A 20,809-nucleotide genomic window follows, 5' to 3' on the forward strand; every position below is an offset into this window, starting at 1 on the left:
TTGGGATACAAAGTATCACAATATTCCTCAATATTTTGTCACACCCCTAATGAATAAAGTGTAACTTTCTAATTGTATTATATTCTATGAAGATAGTCCTTTGCTTTTATCAAGAACAAAAGAAATCCGAATACCGGTAGTTTCTTTCTCTTTGGAAATTTTTTTTTTTTTTTAATCATTTTAAAGTGAAAAAAGTAAAATAATAATAATAATAATTTTATCCCGTTGCTTTTTTACTTGAAAAAATAATAAAGCATAATATTAACAGCTCCCTTTATTTACTTTATAAAAAAAGTACATTTCAAAACCCTTAAGTCATTTACTGCTTTTTTGTATTTTTTAATCAAGATGAATGACTAAAACAATGTCCAAAAAATACACATTGAAAAACTAAAAGTGGCTCACTAAAGGGTTAAGACAATGTTTAGGCGAACAAGGTCTCTAAACGATGAATCGCCAACCAAAATGTTGATTAATTTGATGATTGATTAACCATCGATTAACTGTGGATTTAACAGTCCTCAGATGAGCTCTCAGCTTCACATTTGTTGATTTTGGCAATTTTCAATTAGTTTTTCAAGCAGAACTAAATGAAGAAAAGGTCGACTGATTGGTGGTCGTCATGCACAATTCCACCACGTTTGACTAAAAAAAAAAAAAAAAAAAAAAAAAAAAAAAAAAAAAAAAAAAAAAAAATACACTCATGGCTAATCACCAAAACCGACCTAAAATGACTTTTAATGATCACAAAGCACAAATGATTGACATATTTACATAAATTTGCGTCTGATGGGGGCCGACTTCACAGAGGTTCATTCATTGCACTGCTAATGCCACACCTTTGTGTCACATGCATGTCATAAAGTAATATGATCCCAAACATCTGTCTGAATCTGGGTACTGCATAACCTTTTATTTTTTGTTTTTATTTACATATTACTTACATGATAGGATTTTGCACTTTTACATCAATATCTATGCACAAACTTATTTCAAGACAGCCATCTGCCTCCTAGTCTGAGTACTGGAAATTGTCATATACTAAGGGTGTAATGGTACATGTATTTGTATTGTACCGTTTCGGTACGTGGTGCTCGGTTCGGAACGGAGGCGTACCGAACGAGTTTCTGACGTAATGTAACCCTTACTTTTCAAGGCTGTGAGTCAATCGGGCTACAGTTTCTTTGTGTAAATTATATTTACTCCGTCTTCTCTGCTATAATGAGGACCAACAAGGTAGGACAGTATAACCCAGAAACGTCAACAGCGCGACAACATGGCCGCCGCAAAAACACAGTGAAACGCGGGCGTTAAAGTCAATCAGCCAATGCAGTCGTAGTGCGGCCGCGTGTTAGACGCGTCCCAGAAGTGGCTCAACACGACGCACGCGAAAAGAACGGCAGAGTTTATTAATTGACGCGAGACGCGACCCTCCTGTGTCAATACTACTACCGGTAGCTAGGATCAGGCAGACCGGAAGTCACTCGTGTAAAAATACGGTGAATCTGGTCGATTTTCAAACTAATATGCAATCGTAACCCACTTTTTGAGTCCATCAGATCTCTTGAGTGGTAGATCGGGGCACAGTTGACTTGTCTTTGTTGATTTACTGCTGTCTACTCTGCTATAATAATAACCAACACGGCCCCGTGTTCAATACAAAACCCTCCTACCACAACAAAACAAGTAGGAACTAATATTCACATAGGAACTAAAGTTATACAACATAAAATATACAATATAAATGAATACTACATCACATTTTTAATATATAAACACATAATAAAATAAATAATAGCCCCTTTAAATAAAATAAATTGAAATGAGCAAAAACACCAGTAATTAAATAATAAAAATAATACACAGATCCTGATTACACAATTAAATTTATTAATTTCTGTGTAGCGCTTTAATTTGAGAAAATCCACCAATAAAGCTTTTGAAAACCGTTCATAAGAAAAAAAAAAAAATGATTCATTGAGGCATTTCATTTATAAAATACATGTTAAAATCTTTGTCATTGGGATTGCTTTTCTCTGTAGCACAGGACTTCTTTTTTCTTCTTTCTTTCAGAAAGAAGGCTGATCAATACGCGGGGTCTGAAAGGCAAATTGTTGTTGGATTATCTTTAAATACCCGCTACTTTTTGAGCAGAATTCTAGCTTTGTATAGGCTAATGTTCCTATTGTTGAAAGCACAAAGGTGTGTAATAAACAACTAGCACATTTATATTTTGCATTTTGTTTTCATACCGTACCGAAAATGAACCGAACCATGACCTCAAAACCGAGGTACGTACCGAACCGAGATTTTTGTGTACCGTTACACCCCTATCATATACGCACTGTTATATTACAACTACATCTTTATTTGCAGCTAGTCACTTATTCACTTTATCCCCACTTTGTTTACACTGTAACTTGTGTTTTCATTTTAGCCTAATTGTACTTTTGCTTCTGTATTACCTGGTGAACGTTATCGTGAATCTTAAAACCCTATTGCACTCAGCATAATGACAATAAAGGCTTTTTATTTTATTCTATGACGCCGTACAAATAATGATCTTACTTTTGAAACCCTCCAGCTTCTCTGCGAGGTCTTCTTCATCCCTGTACTTCTGGTCCTCCAGGAATTCCTGATTAGTGGTAGAAAAACAGAGGGATTAAGTGAATTCTTGCCATCATATAAAGCAGCAAAACCATGATGACTCACAACAGGGGCGCGTGTCCTAGTTGATTTGTCGCGACTGAGTGAGTTTATGAAAGTGGGACACCTCACCGGGGCGTGAAGAAAGAAAAAAAAAATGCGGAAAAAAAAAATGCCGGAAGGGATCTGCACTAATGAAATGATAATGAAGCAATCCGCCATGTGGAGTCACATTCTCGTCTGACCTCCATAAGTCTTTCCCCGTTTCGAATGAAGCGCGAAGAGGATCGAGGCCAGGCTGCTTCAAGCGTTCCAGTCTCGTGCCACTGTACGGGATATTAGAGCCCGCCACGAATCGATTCAAGGACCTTCGATCGATTGAACACTTTCAGTTGCATTTCGAAGCAATTTTAACTTTGAATGCTGAAGCATTTCAAATGAATAAATAAAAAGCATTCTTGTTAACAAATTGGTATATCTAACATGTCAGTGTTGATCAATTTTGCACTTCCACAATTTCATTGGATTGTTTCTTCGTGGATCGTTACAGGTCTTGACAAAAAAAAAAAAAAAAAAAAAAAAAAAAATCAATCGGGAAGCTGCAGCTAATACAGAATGCTGCCGCCAGAGTCCTTACAAATACATGGAAACTGGACAATGTTACACCAGTTATGAAATTGTTACCCTGGCTTCCTGTGACTTGAAGCCTACCTTGTGGATTACTGCCATTGCACTGCTAATGCCACAACATTGTCACATGCACTTCAATAAGTAACATGTTAACAAAGAATAGACTATAAAATACTGCTGCTGGTCTAAAAAACACTTATGGCCTTGAAACAAAATACATTCTCGATTTGTTTGATCCTTACGAAGCATCTAGACCCTTAAGGCCGTTGGGAACCGGTCTGCTCAGTGTTCCAAGACCCGAGCCGGGTGAGGCTCCAGTCACCTCTGGAACAAGTCACCTGAAGCTTTGAAGTTTGCTCAAACTGTTTGCTTTTTTAAATCAGCGCTAAAAAGGCTACTGTTTCCCACAGTGTATACATAACTGCCAGTATATTTCATATTTCAAGTTATATGACTGGAAGGTCAATCGTTCGATCGCTGCCAGCCCTCCAGTCAAATTAAATTGGAAGTCTATTGCCGTCAATGGCAGTGAAACGTGACCACTTAGCCTTCCCAGTTCCAATAAATTTAACATCTATCACTGTCAATGGCAGTGAATGAGATCAGAGCTAAAGGTAGCAAAATAATCCAGAGGTATCGGGATTAGGGATGTCCCAGATTCAATCACGTGATCGGAAATCGGGGCCGAGCACGCCATTTTTAGAAGATCGTAATCGGGCAAAAAAAAAAAAAAAAAAAAAAAAAAAAATTGGGTTATACACATAATATTTTGAGGAGATTAATTGAGAAAGAACGTGTTTTAACGATTTTTTTAATGGCTACAAAGCAACAAAATAATCAAGATGGATAAAGATATTGTTAAAAAGAAATTAATTAATAAATTGCCGAGGTATCGGATCGGTACTCAGTATCGGAGGATCATCCAAAATCAGGTGACTCGGACTTGAACTCGGGGGCAACAAATGTGATTGGGACAACTATTAATTTCAGCATTGACTTGAAATTTGTTTCAACCTGAGCGCGATAAATGTCCAATCCAATCGACTGCAATCACTCATGTTTTTTTCACCTGTCCTGTTCAGCTGCTGAGACACAGAAAATGGGAATGAGTGTCCTTATGGTATGAACAGTTATGTGCCATACGGGAGTTTGATATACTCTTATTGTGGTTGATAACAGCGTTAACATAAACCCCCTTTGATGCCTTTAATTTTTAAATTTTTTTAATTATGGCCCTTCCCGCATTCCATAGTTTGGAATTCAAGACAAGCAGCGCGCTCCTGTGGTCGTCAGCTCTGGAATAGAGTATCATCCTGCTGACTTGATTCTGGTTAAACCTAATTTGGGGTTTTAACGGCCAAAACGGGGCACTATGAGGCAGCGTGAACCCACCTGGCCGCTTGGCTATGGTTTTTGATTTTTGGATGAAAATACAGCAATGAACCTCCTGGTGCTTTGGGCAGCTGTCGAGGCCACCCGAGACACACTATATGTGGGCACAAGCACACGGAGAATCGGGGTAAAATTCCTGCGTCAGACAACTTTGGCTTTTTTAGCCCAAAATGTGGCACTGAGGCAGACTGTGGCATTTATTGAGCTGCAATGCACAGATACTGCAAACTGTGAATGAATGTGTAGAATGAAAGAATGAGAAACTCCAGCATGGAGGCTCCAGGTGCTTCTGTCGCGGTCGCCCAAGGCTCACTATTTACCTACCTAGGCATGTGCCGGTATGAGATTCTGACAGTATGATGACCTGAAGCAAAAATAACACGTTTCGCGGTAGTGCAATTAGTTCTAAAATGTGTTACTTTGAGATATCTGGGTTAACGAAAAAACAACTTTTTTTTTCCATTGAAAAGGATTTTTATTTTTCAAAACATATTAGCAAATTGGAACATATGAATAATGCTAAGTTAAAAAATATATATGTGTATATTTTAAATAAAATTAAAATAAATGCAGTCCTCTAAGACTAGTGAGCATAAACCTACAGCCACAGCTCAACATTATTACCATCAGAACAAAAATAATTGAATTGTTTTCCATAAAAAGCACGTGTGTGTGACTCGTATCATGTTTACATTATGTGACGGGTACACGCAGGTCCGCGCGTGTGAGACGGTGCGTGGAAAACCTTCCCTCCGATGCCTTCAAGTAGGGACGCTGACGGCTGCGCCGTTGGCTCGAGCTTTATTGGCGCAGTGGTTAACGTCCCTACCTGCCCAGTGGAAGCGTCATGGCGCGCGGATTCGCGTCCCGGCCTGGTTAGAGGTGGGAGCGGAACGCGGGGCGGCGCTGACACACCGGTTACAATTATACACACACACTCTTTCTCAACACAGACAGTTGCCAGAGACATATTTTACCACCGCTAGACACACTAAAGGCTGGATTTAACTCTCGTAGCTAGTGGGAAACGTTCATGATAGTGTTTACTAACCTTTACTTTTGTATAAATGCGTAATCATATTGGAGGTATTGCCTCCTCAGCAGTCACCCACCGCAAACATGTTTTACATGTTGGTTGGCCGGCCTTCCTCCTCTAAGCCGCGTCCGTCTAACTTTTCTGTAGCCGTAAGTATTCCCATACCAGCGATTTCGTTTTCTTCGATGGGGGGAAAAAGTTAATGAGTTTCACCTCCTCCAGCCATCGTGTAGTACAGCTAACTCATTGAAACTGAACAACAAAAGGTGGGAGAGGGTTGAGCCTTACAGCTGCAAGCAAGGGATTTCTTCCTACATTTTTGGGACATAAAAAATAGATAACACCGTAGGGACGGTATGACTGAAAAGTTTTCATACCACGGTATACCTTGAAAACTGTATTCGGCACATGTCTAAACCTACTCTAACCCTAACCTTCAATACGGTTGGTTGAGGTGGGCTGGTCTGTGGCATGAAACTCTAGGGCTGAAAATGAGTCCCTGGTTCCCACCTGAAGGAGATAGACGGTGCCTACGAGAAAAAGTACTCACTGTTTGCATTACTCTAACACACTTAATATAATTAATCAGGGAATAGTATTGTTTCACGTATTTACTGTTTGATGCTTGTATTACTCTAACACACCCAATATAGAATAAATAGCACTTATACCATACTTTAAGGAAAACAAGCAGAATATAGGGCATAAAACATACACAACGCCTTCTTATTACGGAAGCCCAACATGTGTGTCAAGAGCACCAACTCTTGCAATCAGTTCTCACGGAAAGTCCAGAACAAATGGCGGGACGCTCTGTCCCAACACAAGGAGCACCGGAGAATGCCTGATATCCAACTGATAACACGGCTGACCAGACTCCAAGAGCCCCTTTAACGCTGAGGTGGCAAAATACACAACCCTCGTTGCCCGGACAACGGTAACTCCCGAATCCTCCTGTCCAATCCACAAACAAACAATAATCCCAAACACACCCTTCTTCCTGCCCACGGCCTGCTCCGCGAGAGCCTTCAAAAGACTGAATGTTTAACTAAGCGTTGTTATTTTTTCTCGGGAACCTTTTGTTGATGTATGATAGGGTGACCTTTCCTCCCCTCCTGAAGTGTATCTGTTTCGCCTTGCCGTTTTGATAGCTGTCGACCTGAATAAATTGTCAACTTTTTTCGGTGAGCCGTCTTTATACCTTTCAAAATGGAGTCACTACAAAGGGTTAAGACTAAGGTAGGGCTGCAGCTATCGAATATTTTGGTAATCGAGTAATCGACTGAAAATTCAATCGATTAATTGAGTAATCGGATAAAACTTTTTTTTTTTTTTTTTTTTAGGTAAAGAGCAATTATAAATATACATGAGAAAAAAACGACATTTAATCCAATATTGAACCATTTTCTGTCAATCAATGACTTTATTGTCGATGTACATTGTTGAAAACAGCCAACAATTGCGTCTAAGATGTGACTAGAAAAAAAAATTCACTGCTTTCACTCAAAAAACTTCTAGATCTTATATATATATATATATATTAAAAAAAAAACATATTTCTTACCTAAAAATGTAATTAGCTTGATAACACACATCACTTGAAAGCTCCGTGTTTATCCCACGTGTTTCAATTCAATTTCCATTTGTGTCAAGCTATTTTTAAGTTCTAGTTAAGTTTCAAGTTAGTCTAAACTGTAAGTACTGATAGGATTGAGTTTTTGCAGTGTTCCAAATAAATGTATGATACCTGCTGTATTGGAGCACATTAGAGACCAGTGCTACTTGGTGTTTTATTCAGCAATGACTACTGAGCTAAACCTGACAGTTAGCTTTATTATGTTTTAATTTTACACCCTCATCACTCTACGGCGCTGTGTTTTTACAGATTAAATAAAGCCTGTATGTAAGACACGTTAGCCACGCATCGACAGTGGTCATAATCAATAGAAACCCAGCCCTCCGAGGGGCTAACGTTACGTGAGCGAATGACAGTAACGTTATATTTATTAGCGCTGAGAAGTCTACTGCTTAAAGATGGCGGCTGTTTACAAACGCTGCCAAGGCGCGGCCAAGTCTGTCATTTCGCATCTAGTCCTATGCATGCGATATCTATAAGACGCATGGGACACTACTTGCTACCACACTCTAGCATCATGTGGACGTAGTTTTTAGCAACGTCGGCGTAGTTTGTAGCGGCTGTCGGCGGCAGTAAGTTAAAAAAAAATTTTTTTTTTGTGCTTCTTCCTCTACGCACGTGACGTCAGCGCATTGTCCCGCATTAAAAATAGTCCAGGCAAAACGGGATGCTTAGAGCTGGCAAAATTAAACGATTCCTCGAGGAGAATAAAATTACTCCGAACAGTTTTTTAATTCGAGTTGCTCGAGTATTCGTTTCAGCTCTGGACTAAGGTGAACGCGTAGAGTTTGGCCTTCTGGCCGGATTGTCATAATCCCGCTGGCCTGGCTTGTTGGATTTGCGCCAACGCGGGTCCGTTGGTTAGGCTGGCGTGATTCCGGCGTTCTGGCTGGAAGGTCAGATTCGTTCACACCCCTAGTCAATATCAGCTAATGAGTGAAAAATATTCCCACAAGCCCCAGCTGAATGACTACCCCAACACAATAGATTCTTTTGGATGACAACTCTCATTTTGGGGAATCCCCCCTGCTCCAACGAGCACGTGATATGGAGAAAAAATAATTCTGTGATGCAAACGAATGGCTAAAAGGCATCTCGAACTGCATATTACTTGTTCTCACAATGGACAGGGAAACTTGATAGTGAAAAAAAAATGCCCATGCAAAAAAAGAGATGCTTAATAACGACAAAGAACCCTATTGAGAGCGCTCACACACCTGTTCCCCCCGGGTTAAACAACGAGAAAGCAGGTGTAACGCCAGGAATGGAAAATCACTAAAACAACAATACAACCGGGAAACAACAATACAATGAAGTCAGACCTTTTGAGAAGAATTCTTCACCACACTGTCAAGTGCACGCGTTGCGTTCCAAAGGCGACACATTGACCGCCGAAACGAATAAAATAATTATTAAATGAATGAAAGCCAGAATTAACACAATTTACCTGGTTTACTTCCTCTAGTTTCTGCCTTTGTTGCTCCTTTAACTGCCCGAAGGCTTTGCCTCCTAAAAGGAAAGGGAGTGGAAAAGGAGAAAAAAGAACGTCAAAATGGACGTGACCTAGCTTAAACCATCCATTGTATTTGCGGGATTTGAAGTTAGCCACCGAGAAACAAAGCCGGATAAAAACAAATAAATAAATACATAAAGACGTTGTCTTACCTTGTAGGTTTTTACTCGCAGGCATCACAGCGGCTTTTGTGTGCGTTTTAATCCAGTTTAAGGGTTACAGTTAGTAGAGCCGAGTAGGCCACCGCAAGCGTGCGGAAGATGCTCCAACCTCGCTCGGACTGTGGCAACTTGGCAACCGCTAACCACAGTAACGATCGACCCTGTGACAGCATGCACATCCGGTGAGTGTTTTCCAAAATAAATGTCAGCGTCACCAAGGGCTTCATTTTTAGAACACATGAATAAAAAAACTTCAGATTTCGTCACCAAAAAACATTATGATCTAATACAAATCCTGAAAGCAACCAATTCGCAGAATTTTTTTCTTTTATCTTAAATGTTTTAAAACACCGTGTTTCCGCCATAAATAACGAACTAGCTAAAATGGTGACATCTTGTGGGGGAACGACAGATAGTTGGTCTAACTTCCACTTAAAAGAGAAATGAACAAATAAATAGCCTGGCAAATATTTTGTGAACTTTTGAGTCAAATTATCGACCTGTGTCTACGCTAATTCATATCAAATTCAATTCATTTCAATTCAATAGCAGAGATAAAAGTATAAAGTGCAAGACTGTGAAAAAGTGCAAGAGTAAAAAGGATTTAAAGACAATAAAATTAAAAATGAAATAAATATAATTCAAAACAATATTATTGTATTACTTAAGAAATTCAGTAAAAGAAATAGCAGAAATAATACACACCAGGCTGACATACAAATTATGTAAATCATTAGTGCTACATTTGTGCTTTACAATGCTTTATAGGTTTATCTGAGGTGAACCAGCCTCCCATTTTAATTAAAAATGAGCCCCTTTCACATACCCCTAAACACAGTTAAAATCCCGGCAGGCCTTGTATATGAAAGCAATTTCCCGGGTCGACTGACACGGAGATTACGTGGACATTTAACGAGTCGCGTCTTGGTATAATGTCCGGGACTTTCCCTGGATGAGGAGTATGCAGGGGTGAAAATGGGCCAGAACGGTCAGGAACGCAGTTCCGGTATAAGATTCAGGGCCGGAATGCTGTTCCGGTACATGGTGCGTTGATTCAGAAAATATGAGGGCAACTGTCAAAACGTTATGTAAAAAAAAATAAAAAATAATAAATGCTAAGCTGCCACACATGCATTTCATCTCCAAGTAGAAAACAATCAACCAACATCAGATTTACACACACAAGTGTTAACAAAAAGCATAATAAAGTGCTTGTGTAGCGTAAACCGTTTCCATCAATATTTATTATTTATTTTATTCCATGGACGGCATGGAGGTCTCCCCAGCTGCTGCAGTTATCTGAGTCTGACGATGATGAGTCATGTCAATGTGCGAAAGCACGTAGCAAAGCAAAACGCCAGGACTCATTTATCCGTTCAATTGGCTGACATACTGACATGTGATCAGCAGAGATAGTTAGCTCTGATTGGTTCAAATGTGCATGTTTTCTGGAACAGCAAAAAAAAAAAAAAGCTTGTTGAATTGATTCGACAAAAAAAGTGCAATGCAACATAAAATGGATCAAATCTTTAAGAGCAACGAAAGAGTTGAGGAGGCTTATTTATCATACTTAGTCTTATTTTCTCTGATGGGGAGGTTCAGAGCATTTTAGCTGTCAATGTGCACTTTGGACTTATATTTGTTCATTTATGCTAGGCTACTTATTCATTCCTTATGATTGAAAAAAAGTCAATGTTTGCGCGATCTTCAAAATATTTTCCATTTCACTCTGCATAATGTAAGTCATTTGTACTTATTTTTCTGAATGTATGTTACTTATATTTTTATTACTTTAAAAAAAAAAAAAAAAAAAAGTAAATGTTTACATTAACTTCAATTTTAATGTACATCCTATGTTCTTAAGTAGTTATAATTGAGATTTGGCATTTAGTATGTAAGGAAATAATGGAATATAAAAATTAGGAGAAGGAGGTTGGGGTTATTGATGTTTTAACTTTTATTTTGCAAATCATTGAAAAAATAAAAATTTTGAATGAAAATCAGTTTTTGTATGTCTTATAGAAATAACTGTGCTAAAACAGTTTTCTTTGCGTTTCAGTAGTTTAAGAGGTTTAACCCCCACCCCCAAAAAAATGAAAGAAAAAAATAAAATAAAATTTCTGGCTCCGTGGCGACCTTCACGTCGAGGAGTTCCGGCAAGATATTATAGTCACTTTCACCCCTGGGCGTATCTGAACGCAAGCGTTAAATTCCCAGGTCACAGCACGATGACTGATGACTTAAATATCACGGCGGGAGATCGTCACTTCCTCTTTCTTCGCAGTAAGACAAAAAGCGGTAAACAAACAACGCAATTATCAACATAGCATACCTGTCAACCCGAGGCCGTTGGCAGTCTTACAAATAGTGACGTATGCCCTTACAAAGTGGTGACAAATCTTACAACGTTGTATATCGCGTGCAATATGAAACAAAAATAAAACTCAATTTTTAAAATAATATGAATTTATTGGTAATATCGTAACATATAAGCTGGTGCAATCAAAGAACAATCAATATCTTCAGATACATCATGATTACTAAAATTTAACAGTGACTTTTGTTATAACTGTATGTAGCACTTTTGGCAATTTCTATCATGTCTTGATAGCTGCACTTCATGGCACTTCAGCTCGCAATTCAGTTTGACTTGAAGGTAGTTCATTAGTGTGTCCAATTATAAATTAAAAAGGTCAATTGATAAAATTAACTTACTGATGCAATCTTTGAGTCAGGGAACATTTCTTTTGCTAATTCTGAGTAGTGATCAGCAATGGTTGCGGGCGAATTGTGTTCGGCAACAAATTGGCTGAATAAAATCTCCGCTTTCGTCACTTTTCATTCTGCAGACTTCATCTTTTTGACCAGTGTTGTTAATCTTACTTTTAAAAAGTAATTAATTACAGTTACAAATTACTTCTCCCAAAAAGTAATTGAGTTAGTAACTCAGTTAACTGAATGTAAGAGTAATTAGTGACTTGGCAAAGTAACTGGTGTTACCTTAAATGTTATTTTTTTTACCCCCCCCCCCCCCCCCCCCCCCAAAAAAAAAAAAAAAAACCAACAAAAAACAACCTTTGATATGTTTGGAAGTCATTTAATGTTGTGAGTCAACTGTTGAAAAGTTGTTAAAATTGCTCCCGTTTTTGCATTACTTCCCTTCTGTCTACTTTCGACATGTGAAAGTTTTAAAACTGTTTCATCATTTAAAGATAGATTCAAGTCAAGATTTTGCCGATTTAGGAGTATTTTAGATAAAAAGTTACTTAGGTTCGCTACAACAGAGCCTTTCTGAGAACTCTACTGCTTTAAAATGGCGGTTGTTTACTAACGCCGCCGAGTCTGTCATTTCGCATGTAGTTCTATATGCATGTGATATCTAGGCGTAGATTGTAGGCTGTCGGCTACAGTCAGGAAATATTGGAGCCACCTAGCCTAGCATCTGTTTGCTAGAGCGTCACAACAAACACTCTTCTTTCTCCAGTGTCTCTGACTTTTCTCGTGTCATTCAACCAATGTAGTAACCAGTGTTGTTAATAACGGCATTACAATATAACGGCGTTACTAACGGCGTTATTTTTTTCAGTAGTGGGTAATCTAATTAATTACTTTTCTCATCTTGGCAACGCCATTACCGTTACTGAGGACGGAAAGGCATGCGTTACTATGCGTTACTATATTGGTCGAAAAGTCTGAGGGAGACGGACTCACCGAGACAACGGAGCAGGAGTATGGAGGAGGCAAGAAAGTTGTGACGCCGAGCAAACGCGATGCTAGGTAGCTCCAATAATACATGTTGTGGCTGATAGCTAGTACAAACTACGCGCGTATGTTATGGTAGATATGGTAGACATGATAGATATCACATGTACTGTACATAGATATAACTAGATGCAAAATGACAGACATGGCACTAAATGAGTTCGTAGACAGCCGCCATCTTAAAGCAGTACTTTTTAGGACGGCTCTGTTGTAGAGAACCTTCCTAGCGAACCTAAGTAACTTTTTAACTTCTAAATCGGCAAAGTCTTGACTTGAATCTATCTTTAAATGATGAAACAGTTTTAAAACTTTCATATGTCGAAAGTAGAGAGAAGGGAACTAATGCAATAATGGGAGCAATTTTAACAACTTTTAACAGCTGATTCAGGGTAAAGGGTAAATTAGGGTAAAGAATTAGGCTCGGGCCAATTGTACCAAAAACCTTCACAAAAAACTTCACATAGTGTGGCCAACGTTTTTTTTTTTTTTTTTTTTTTTTTTTTTGGGAGGGAAAAAAAAAAGTAATTATCACCAATTACTTTGCCAAGTAACTAATTACTCTTACATTCAGGTAATTGAGTTACTAACGCAATTACTTTTTGGGAGAAGTAATTTGTAACTATAATTAATTACTTTTTTTCAGTAAGATTAACAACACTGGTAGTAACGCATATTGTCTCGTTGCCGAAACGGTGACAAAATCCAAACGGAGAAAAAAAAAAAAAATGCACGAAAAACGTACAGATTTTGAACGTACAGCATACACATGTAAAAATCAGCGCTCACTTGTACAAATTACGCCGAAACCCTACAACTTGACAGGTGTGACATAGCGAGCTGGAAATAGCTAAATTAAACTTAAAACATAACGATATTAAATTGCTACTGGATCATAGAGCCGAGGAACAGAGTCCATCGTCCATCTTTGGAAATGTGTGGTTTATTGTGTTGCCGATCTGAGGGTATGCAACTGCGGAAACAAGGTTGTACGTCAAAGCAAAAAACAATGAAGGGACGTGCGCAAGGGTTTATTAAATACAAAAATACACGCGATCACGGAAAATGGGGAATAACACAATGGGTCCCTGACAGTAGGTCGACGGGGATCAGTAATGCTAACCTGAGCCGTTGGCAGAGAGCCGATATGACAACAAAACAAATACACTCAAATACCAGCACAACATAGGGGATTTCAAAACAAGGGTGGCAGACGAACAAGCTTGCAAATGCAAGAAATTCGAGAGTACAAGGTGTCGAATGGCACCCAGCAAATTAATATCTCGGCACCCATCTCTTGGATCGGCTGGGCTTACAAATACAGTCTTAATGAGCTTGAATTGGCTGCAGTTATGATGTCGGGAACGCTCCCTCTGTGACAAAACACGATTTGACCAGCATTGTGACAGGCGATTCCGCCCAAAAATGACGTAATGTCCGGGTTATAAAATCGCGCCAGCAGCCCTCCCCGCACAGTGAGCGCACGTGGGCAACACGGGATAAGCCTGTGAAAGTGTCCAACCCACGTCATTCCTGGGATATCTCTACATGGGTTAAAGCAATGACCCGAGTAAATCCCGCATCACCTTGCACAGGAATTTACCGGGATATGTTTGTGAAAGGGGCTATGGTGTCAATCGTTTGTGCTTTGTTTGTGCTTCTTTGTGCTGTCAAAACTTTTGTTTGTGCTGCAACGGTTTTGTAGATATTCAGCTTTTAATTTGGAGTGATGACGTCATGAAATCCCCATTTACTGCAAAATGGACGCGACGTTTGTGCTACATTTGTGTGAAATTCGGAGTCAAATTATCAACCTTTGTCAAGTTGCCCCCCCATCATACGCAAAATCATATAAAAATTCTGTCAATTGTTTGTGCTACGTTTGCACTGTAAAGTTTCATTTGTGCTGCTATCATTGTTGGGATATTTACAATTCTTTCATAGATCAATCGGAGGTCAACCAGGCCCCCATTTTGATCTAAACTGGCTAAAAATGGTATCAATCATTTGTGCTGTAAAAACGTTTGAGTGATTGACACCATTTTTAGCATTTTTAATCAAAATGGGGGCTGGTTGACCTCAGATTGACCTACAAAAGACACAAGCACAAACTTTTCACAGCACAAACTAGCACAAACGAATGACACCATTGCGTTTCCTTTTCGCCGTAGATGGGGGGGCTGCGTGACTTTATTACTACAAATAAAAAAAACAGAATATTTACAAAACCATTACAGCACAAATGAAACTTTTTACAGCACAAACCGGCACAAACAAAGCACAAACGACTGACACCATTTTTAGCCAGTTTAAATGAAAATGGGGGGCTGGTTGACCTCAGATTGACCTATAAAAGAACACTAAAGAAAACATAATTTCTTGCTTTTACACTCTTAGATATATTTTGTGTTTGTAACTCGATAACTTTTGTACGGAGTCCCTTAAAGGGATATCGACAAAGATAAAATAAATTTAAACCGTCTGGTGCGCATCAGATAGTATGTGGTGTGGACCAGATTGTTTCTGGTGTGCACGATACAAACAATCTGGTAAACATTAACATTATATACTATTTAAGCTAGCGGACTTTTGCTATTCAAGTTAGCCAATTGTTCTTTTGTAAGATCCTCATTTATTTATTATTTTTAATATCGTTTGAGGCTAAGCTTATGCGCTAGTTGAGTCCAAAATTGATGTAAAGCTCAAATAAATCCTGTATTATCATTTTTAGCACGCCGAAATTGCTGGTGTCCGATGCGCGCCTGAGCTTAGCCTTAAACGATATAAAAAAATAAATAAATGAGGATCTAACAAAAGAACAATCGGCTAACTTGAATAGCAAAAGTCCGCTAGCTTAAATGCTATATAATGCTAATGTTTACCAGATTGTTTCTGATGTGCACTAGAAAAAATCTGGTGAGCACCAGATCCATCTAGACCAGAAAAATAGGCAGATGATGTTTCCCACCACAAGGTGGCACACGTAGACAGTAAAAAAGTGTAAAAGGTAAGCCCAAATTTCATCATTGGATGATGTATTTGAGTGATGAATGCATTGCAATTCTGCATAACAACAAGTGACTATAATACTGTTTTGAACTGTAGCTGCAATGTTCTCCCATGAAAGTTCCCTTTTAGGGAGTTTTTTTCTGTGCCACCTAGTTCGAAAAAGTTTGGAGGAAAGTTTTTAATGTCAGACGGCGAACGAGCTGACAGCCTTTAAATGATTCGGTGCAAATGAGTTCCCGGCTCACGCGGTGCTGTGGGTGATCATTCACAAGCAATGAGACTGTAGGTGAACTGGGTCAGGGGTTAAGGGGTAATTGCATCCTCGGAGGCTGACGGAGGGGGGGAAAAATCCTCAATCCGTGGAAAGAGAGGAGGGATGAATAGCTGCGGGGAACAGAGGCGGGAAGAGTAGACTGGAGGATAAAGCTGATGAAACAGAGTCGTGAGCAGAAAATACGATTGAGAAGAGACTTGCATGTTTGCCACAGGTGGAAGTCAAGCGCTAGTCATTTGAGGCCGGCAAAGTAGGACAGCCATTTTGACAATTTGTATTGTCTCACAAACAGACAATTGTCCAGACTGAACCAGACGGCGCTCCGCAGGGAACCATCCCAGGTCTCCTTTTGTTCATGCATTCAGTTAATTGAAAAGCCAGAAGTCACTCATTCACTGCCAATCCATTTTGACAGGGCAATGAAACATGACCATAATTCAGCAATTTAAAAAAGGGCCAAAAATGGATTTAAAAAATACAGAAGCCTGTTGTTGCCTCATCCCCCCTCCAAAAAAAAGTACAGTATCATGTTTTTATATGATCGTTATCACATTTTTTACATGATAGTTATCATGTTTTGACATGAAAATGATCACGTTTTTACATGACAGCTATCACGTTTTTACATGATAATTATCACGTTTTTGGATAATAACTATTACATTTTTACATGATAATCATCACGTTTTAAAATGATAACTGTTATAATTTTAAATCAAATATATCACGTTTTTACATGAAAATGATGTTTTTACATAATAATTATCACGTTAAATGATAACTACGACGTTTTTACATGATAACTTTGTTTTTACATGATAATTATCACATTTTTACATGATAGTGTCACGTTTTTACATCATATCATGTTTTTGCATGGCAGTTATCATGTTTTTGATAGTTTTGCTTTTACAAAAGATTTTCACGTTTTTAAATAACTGTCACGTTTTTACTTGAAAATTATCACGTTTTACATAATAACTATCTTGTTTTTACATGATAATTATCACATTTTTAAATGATAGTGTCACATTTTTACATGTTTTTGCATGACAGTTATCATGTTTTTATTTGATAGTTATCATGTTTTTACATAAAATTATCACATTTTTAAATAACTCATGTTTTCACATGACAATTATCACGTTTTTAAATTATAACTATCACGTTTACATTTTGACATGATAACTATTATGTTTTTACATGATAATGAACATGTTTTTACATGATAATTATCATGTTTTTACATGATATCACGTTTCTATAGGAAAGCTATCACGTTTTTACATGATAGTATCACGTTTTTACATGATGTTTTTGCATGATCACTATCACGTTTTTATACGATAGCTATCACGTTTTTACATGACAGCTATCACATTTTTACATGATGCTATCACATTTTTACATAAGTATCACGTTTTTACATAAAAACTATCACTTTTACATGAGCGCCATCATGTTTTTACATGATAGTAATCACATTACTATCACGTTTTACATTATAACTCACGTTTTTACATGATAATTATCATGTTACTACATGATAATTATGAAGTTATTACATGATCATTATTACATTCTTACATGATAGTTCTATCATGTACAATCGTTTTTACATGTGAATTATAACTATTATGCAACGTGATAAGTTTTTTTGTTTTGTTTTTTTTTTTTTGGGGGGGGGGGGGGGGGGGGGCAGAAAACGATTCCGAATAAAAAAATGATCCATGAATTTCAATTTCAGTGACAAAACTATTGCATAAAATTCTTAAGTATTCGGTTGCTCAAATTAAAATAGTCAATATGTTCATCGGTTCTTTGCCAAAAATGTTTTTACTTCTACTTGTAATCATGCAAAATGATAATAATAAAATACTACTCTAGGGTCCAGCACGTGGTTCATTCGTTTACGGTTTGATAAGAATGGATGACTTAAAATTGATTTAAAAATTCATAACGTGTACCTAATGAAGTGGCTGCGGTGACGTCACTTTCAATGACCACATGAGAGCAGCATTGAGTCATGTTGAAGTCACACACCAGACAAGGAGATCACATTTGCTGCATTCCTGCAAGAGTCGCGAATCTCGTCATCACCTTGAGGAAAACACGTCACATTCGGTGTTGCTCATAGATTTAATGAAGAAAACCATGGCAAACTGCCTTATGGGATACAAACCTCCTCAAAATCCACACCATCGACTGTAAAAAGATAATAGAAAACAAAAGCACATTTGTCATTTCCATATAGTATTTTAGATTATTTCATATGAACACTTTCATGCATGAATTATGATTGGGCACTCATTTAACTCATTGGACGCCATTGACGGCGTTAGACGTCCAATCCGTTTTGACTAGCGCTGTCAGTGCCACTGAAACATGAACATATAAAAATACAGTATATTAAAATTTAATAATAATAATAATAGATATTTGTTGCTGTAAAAGTGTTACAGATCTAAAGAAAATAAAGAAAAAGCTGTTCTTTGGCACATGTTTAAAAGACTTTTGTGGGTGTAATCTTGGTAAACATGCACACCAAATTTCATAGCCAAACTGGCTTTGGGGGTTGGATTTTTAAAACAACTTGGGGGAGGCCTAACTGCTGAGTTAGAAGAGTTTCATTTTTATGGCGAGTCATTAAATTTCACTGCCATGCTGTGCCCACTCACACTAAGGGAAAGCTGTGGTTCAAATTGAGAAGCAATTGGACAAAATCTCTTGCATGAATTTGCCTTTCAAGGACACCAAATGCCATCAGAAACTACTTTATTTGTGGCTGTTCTACACCAAAATGGCACATTTCCTGATGATATAGGTCAAACTCATTTTGGCGATCACGCCGTGCTACAATAGGGGTGGGAACATCTGGAGTACCTCAACATATGATACGATTTGCGATGCAAGGCCATACCACAATTATTGGGGTCAGGAAATCATTTTCGGATATACTACAAAACAACTAGTAAACAAGAAAAACAAGCTCTTGCTGCAAACTGAAATGGGTTTATAACTAGCAGATATCCAATTTATTTGAACTGGGAGGTTGGCAGCGAATTTATAGCCCTCAATGGCAACCAATGAGTTCATTTTGAGGCATTACAGGACATTTCTTTTAATTTTCAATCAGTTCCTGTTGATTTTGGGCAATTTAATGGTCACGTAGGTTTGATTTTGGGGCATTTTTTAGTCATTTCTTGTTAATGTTGGGTTACCCAAAAGGAAGTGTTATTAAATGCCCCAAAAGAAACAGGAAGTAACTCAAAATCGTTAGGAAGTGAACTGTAAATGCTACAAAATTAACAGGAAGTGACACACAAAATTGAGAGGAAGTGATCTATAAATGCCCCCAAACCCAGGAAGAATTAAGCCCCATCCAGTCAAAAATGGATTGGATGTCTATGGGCGTCAATGGCAGCCAATGAGTTCATTTTGGTGCATTTCCTGTTCATTTTCAGTCACTTCCTGTTGATTTGGAAAACTTTATTGGTCACTTCCTGTTGATTTTGGGGAATTTATGGGTCATTTCCTGTTGATTTTGGGTAACTGGACCGGAAATGAACTCCCACTTCAAATGAATAGCATACCGCACCAATGTTATTTTTAGACTGTGACGTCGCCATCGTAACCCGGGCGTGGGTCAACATAGAAACGCCCCCGCATGGAACTCATGTTTTTACTACTTGTTTTCTGCCAGTAATCTTTCAAAAAAAAAGAACATGCCGAGTAAACACTGGTGCTATGGAACTTGTAGAAACGACTCTAGACATTACGACATATGAAGGATGTTGTCTTCATATGTTTCCAAATGCCAAAAAAAGAGGAAAAAATGTGACCAATGGATCAACTTGTGCGGACGTCCAAAAGACGAGTTTAACACCAGCAAGGTGAAGCCATTCACTTTCATATGCAGTAAACATTCTGTTGGGTGCCATGGTCCTACAGAGGATGAAGAGGTAAGCCATTTTAACGTGGCGTTTTGCCGTGCTGCTTCTGTCTGACAATTAATGACCTAAAATAAATTAAAATGGTCTCTAACTGCCACTGTTGTTACCATTTCTGTTGTAAAAAACAACTTTAGTAAGGGGGAGGTGTAAATAAATTAATAAAATTAGATTTGTTATCAATGAAAAAATTTATAGTGTTCGCTGGCTGTCACTGAGAAGTATTTGCGATCGCTACTCAAAAATAGCGTTGTAAATTACCCCAAGAACGATCAGAAACGTAAGACAACCAAAGGTTATAACGTAGAAGAAAGACAGGGCATATGATGGTAAAGTATAGATGATTGAAACAGGAGAATGTCATCCTCAGTGGCCTATGGCAATGCACCCAAGAAAAATGTGTCGATAAAAAAGCTACCTCTGGATCAGGTCGGCTCTTTTTTAGCCCTCGACACTCAAGCCATCTTTTGAATTTACCATTTGTTTGTTCTTCCACATCTTTACCAGTGAATTTGGCACCAGGGACTAGGGATGGGAATCGAAATCCGATTCCAATTCGGAACCGGTTCCGAGTGTTTCGAGGCCTCGACATCACAATGAAAAAGCCTTAACGATCCCTTTAACGAGTCCTGAAGACGCATATTGCATCGTGACTGTCTTGTCCAAATGCATCAAACTAGCATGGCGCCAAGAACCACTCGCTCCAAAGTTTGACTACACTTCACCAGGAAAGAGTGTGAAAATGAAAGGTTACGACGGGTAAGCACAAGCATTGCAGCCATAAACATAACAATGACAGCACG

The 20,809-nt window shown here is 38.3% G+C and overlaps 1 protein-coding gene across 1 annotated transcript in view; it reads right to left on the bottom strand.

The window, feature by feature from the left end:
- The window catches only part of aif1l (allograft inflammatory factor 1-like), a 37,997-nt gene extending 19,861 nt beyond the window's left edge, over positions 1-18,136 (bottom strand). Inside the window, exons 1-4 of the mRNA XM_057818709.1 lie at positions 18,024-18,136; positions 9,006-9,175; positions 8,788-8,849; positions 2,569-2,635 (exon numbers count right to left, since the gene is read on the bottom strand). Coding sequence (XP_057674692.1) covers positions 2,569-2,635; positions 8,788-8,849; positions 9,006-9,030 — 154 coding nt within the window. The 5' untranslated portion in view covers positions 9,031-9,175; positions 18,024-18,136. The remainder of the gene's footprint in view (positions 1-2,568; positions 2,636-8,787; positions 8,850-9,005; positions 9,176-18,023) is intronic.
- Positions 18,137-20,809: the final 2,673 nt, after the last annotated feature.

Source organism: Corythoichthys intestinalis, chromosome 17 (genome assembly GCF_030265065.1).
Source record: "Corythoichthys intestinalis isolate RoL2023-P3 chromosome 17, ASM3026506v1, whole genome shotgun sequence".
NCBI classification, from domain to species: Eukaryota; Metazoa; Chordata; class Actinopteri; order Syngnathiformes; family Syngnathidae; genus Corythoichthys; species Corythoichthys intestinalis.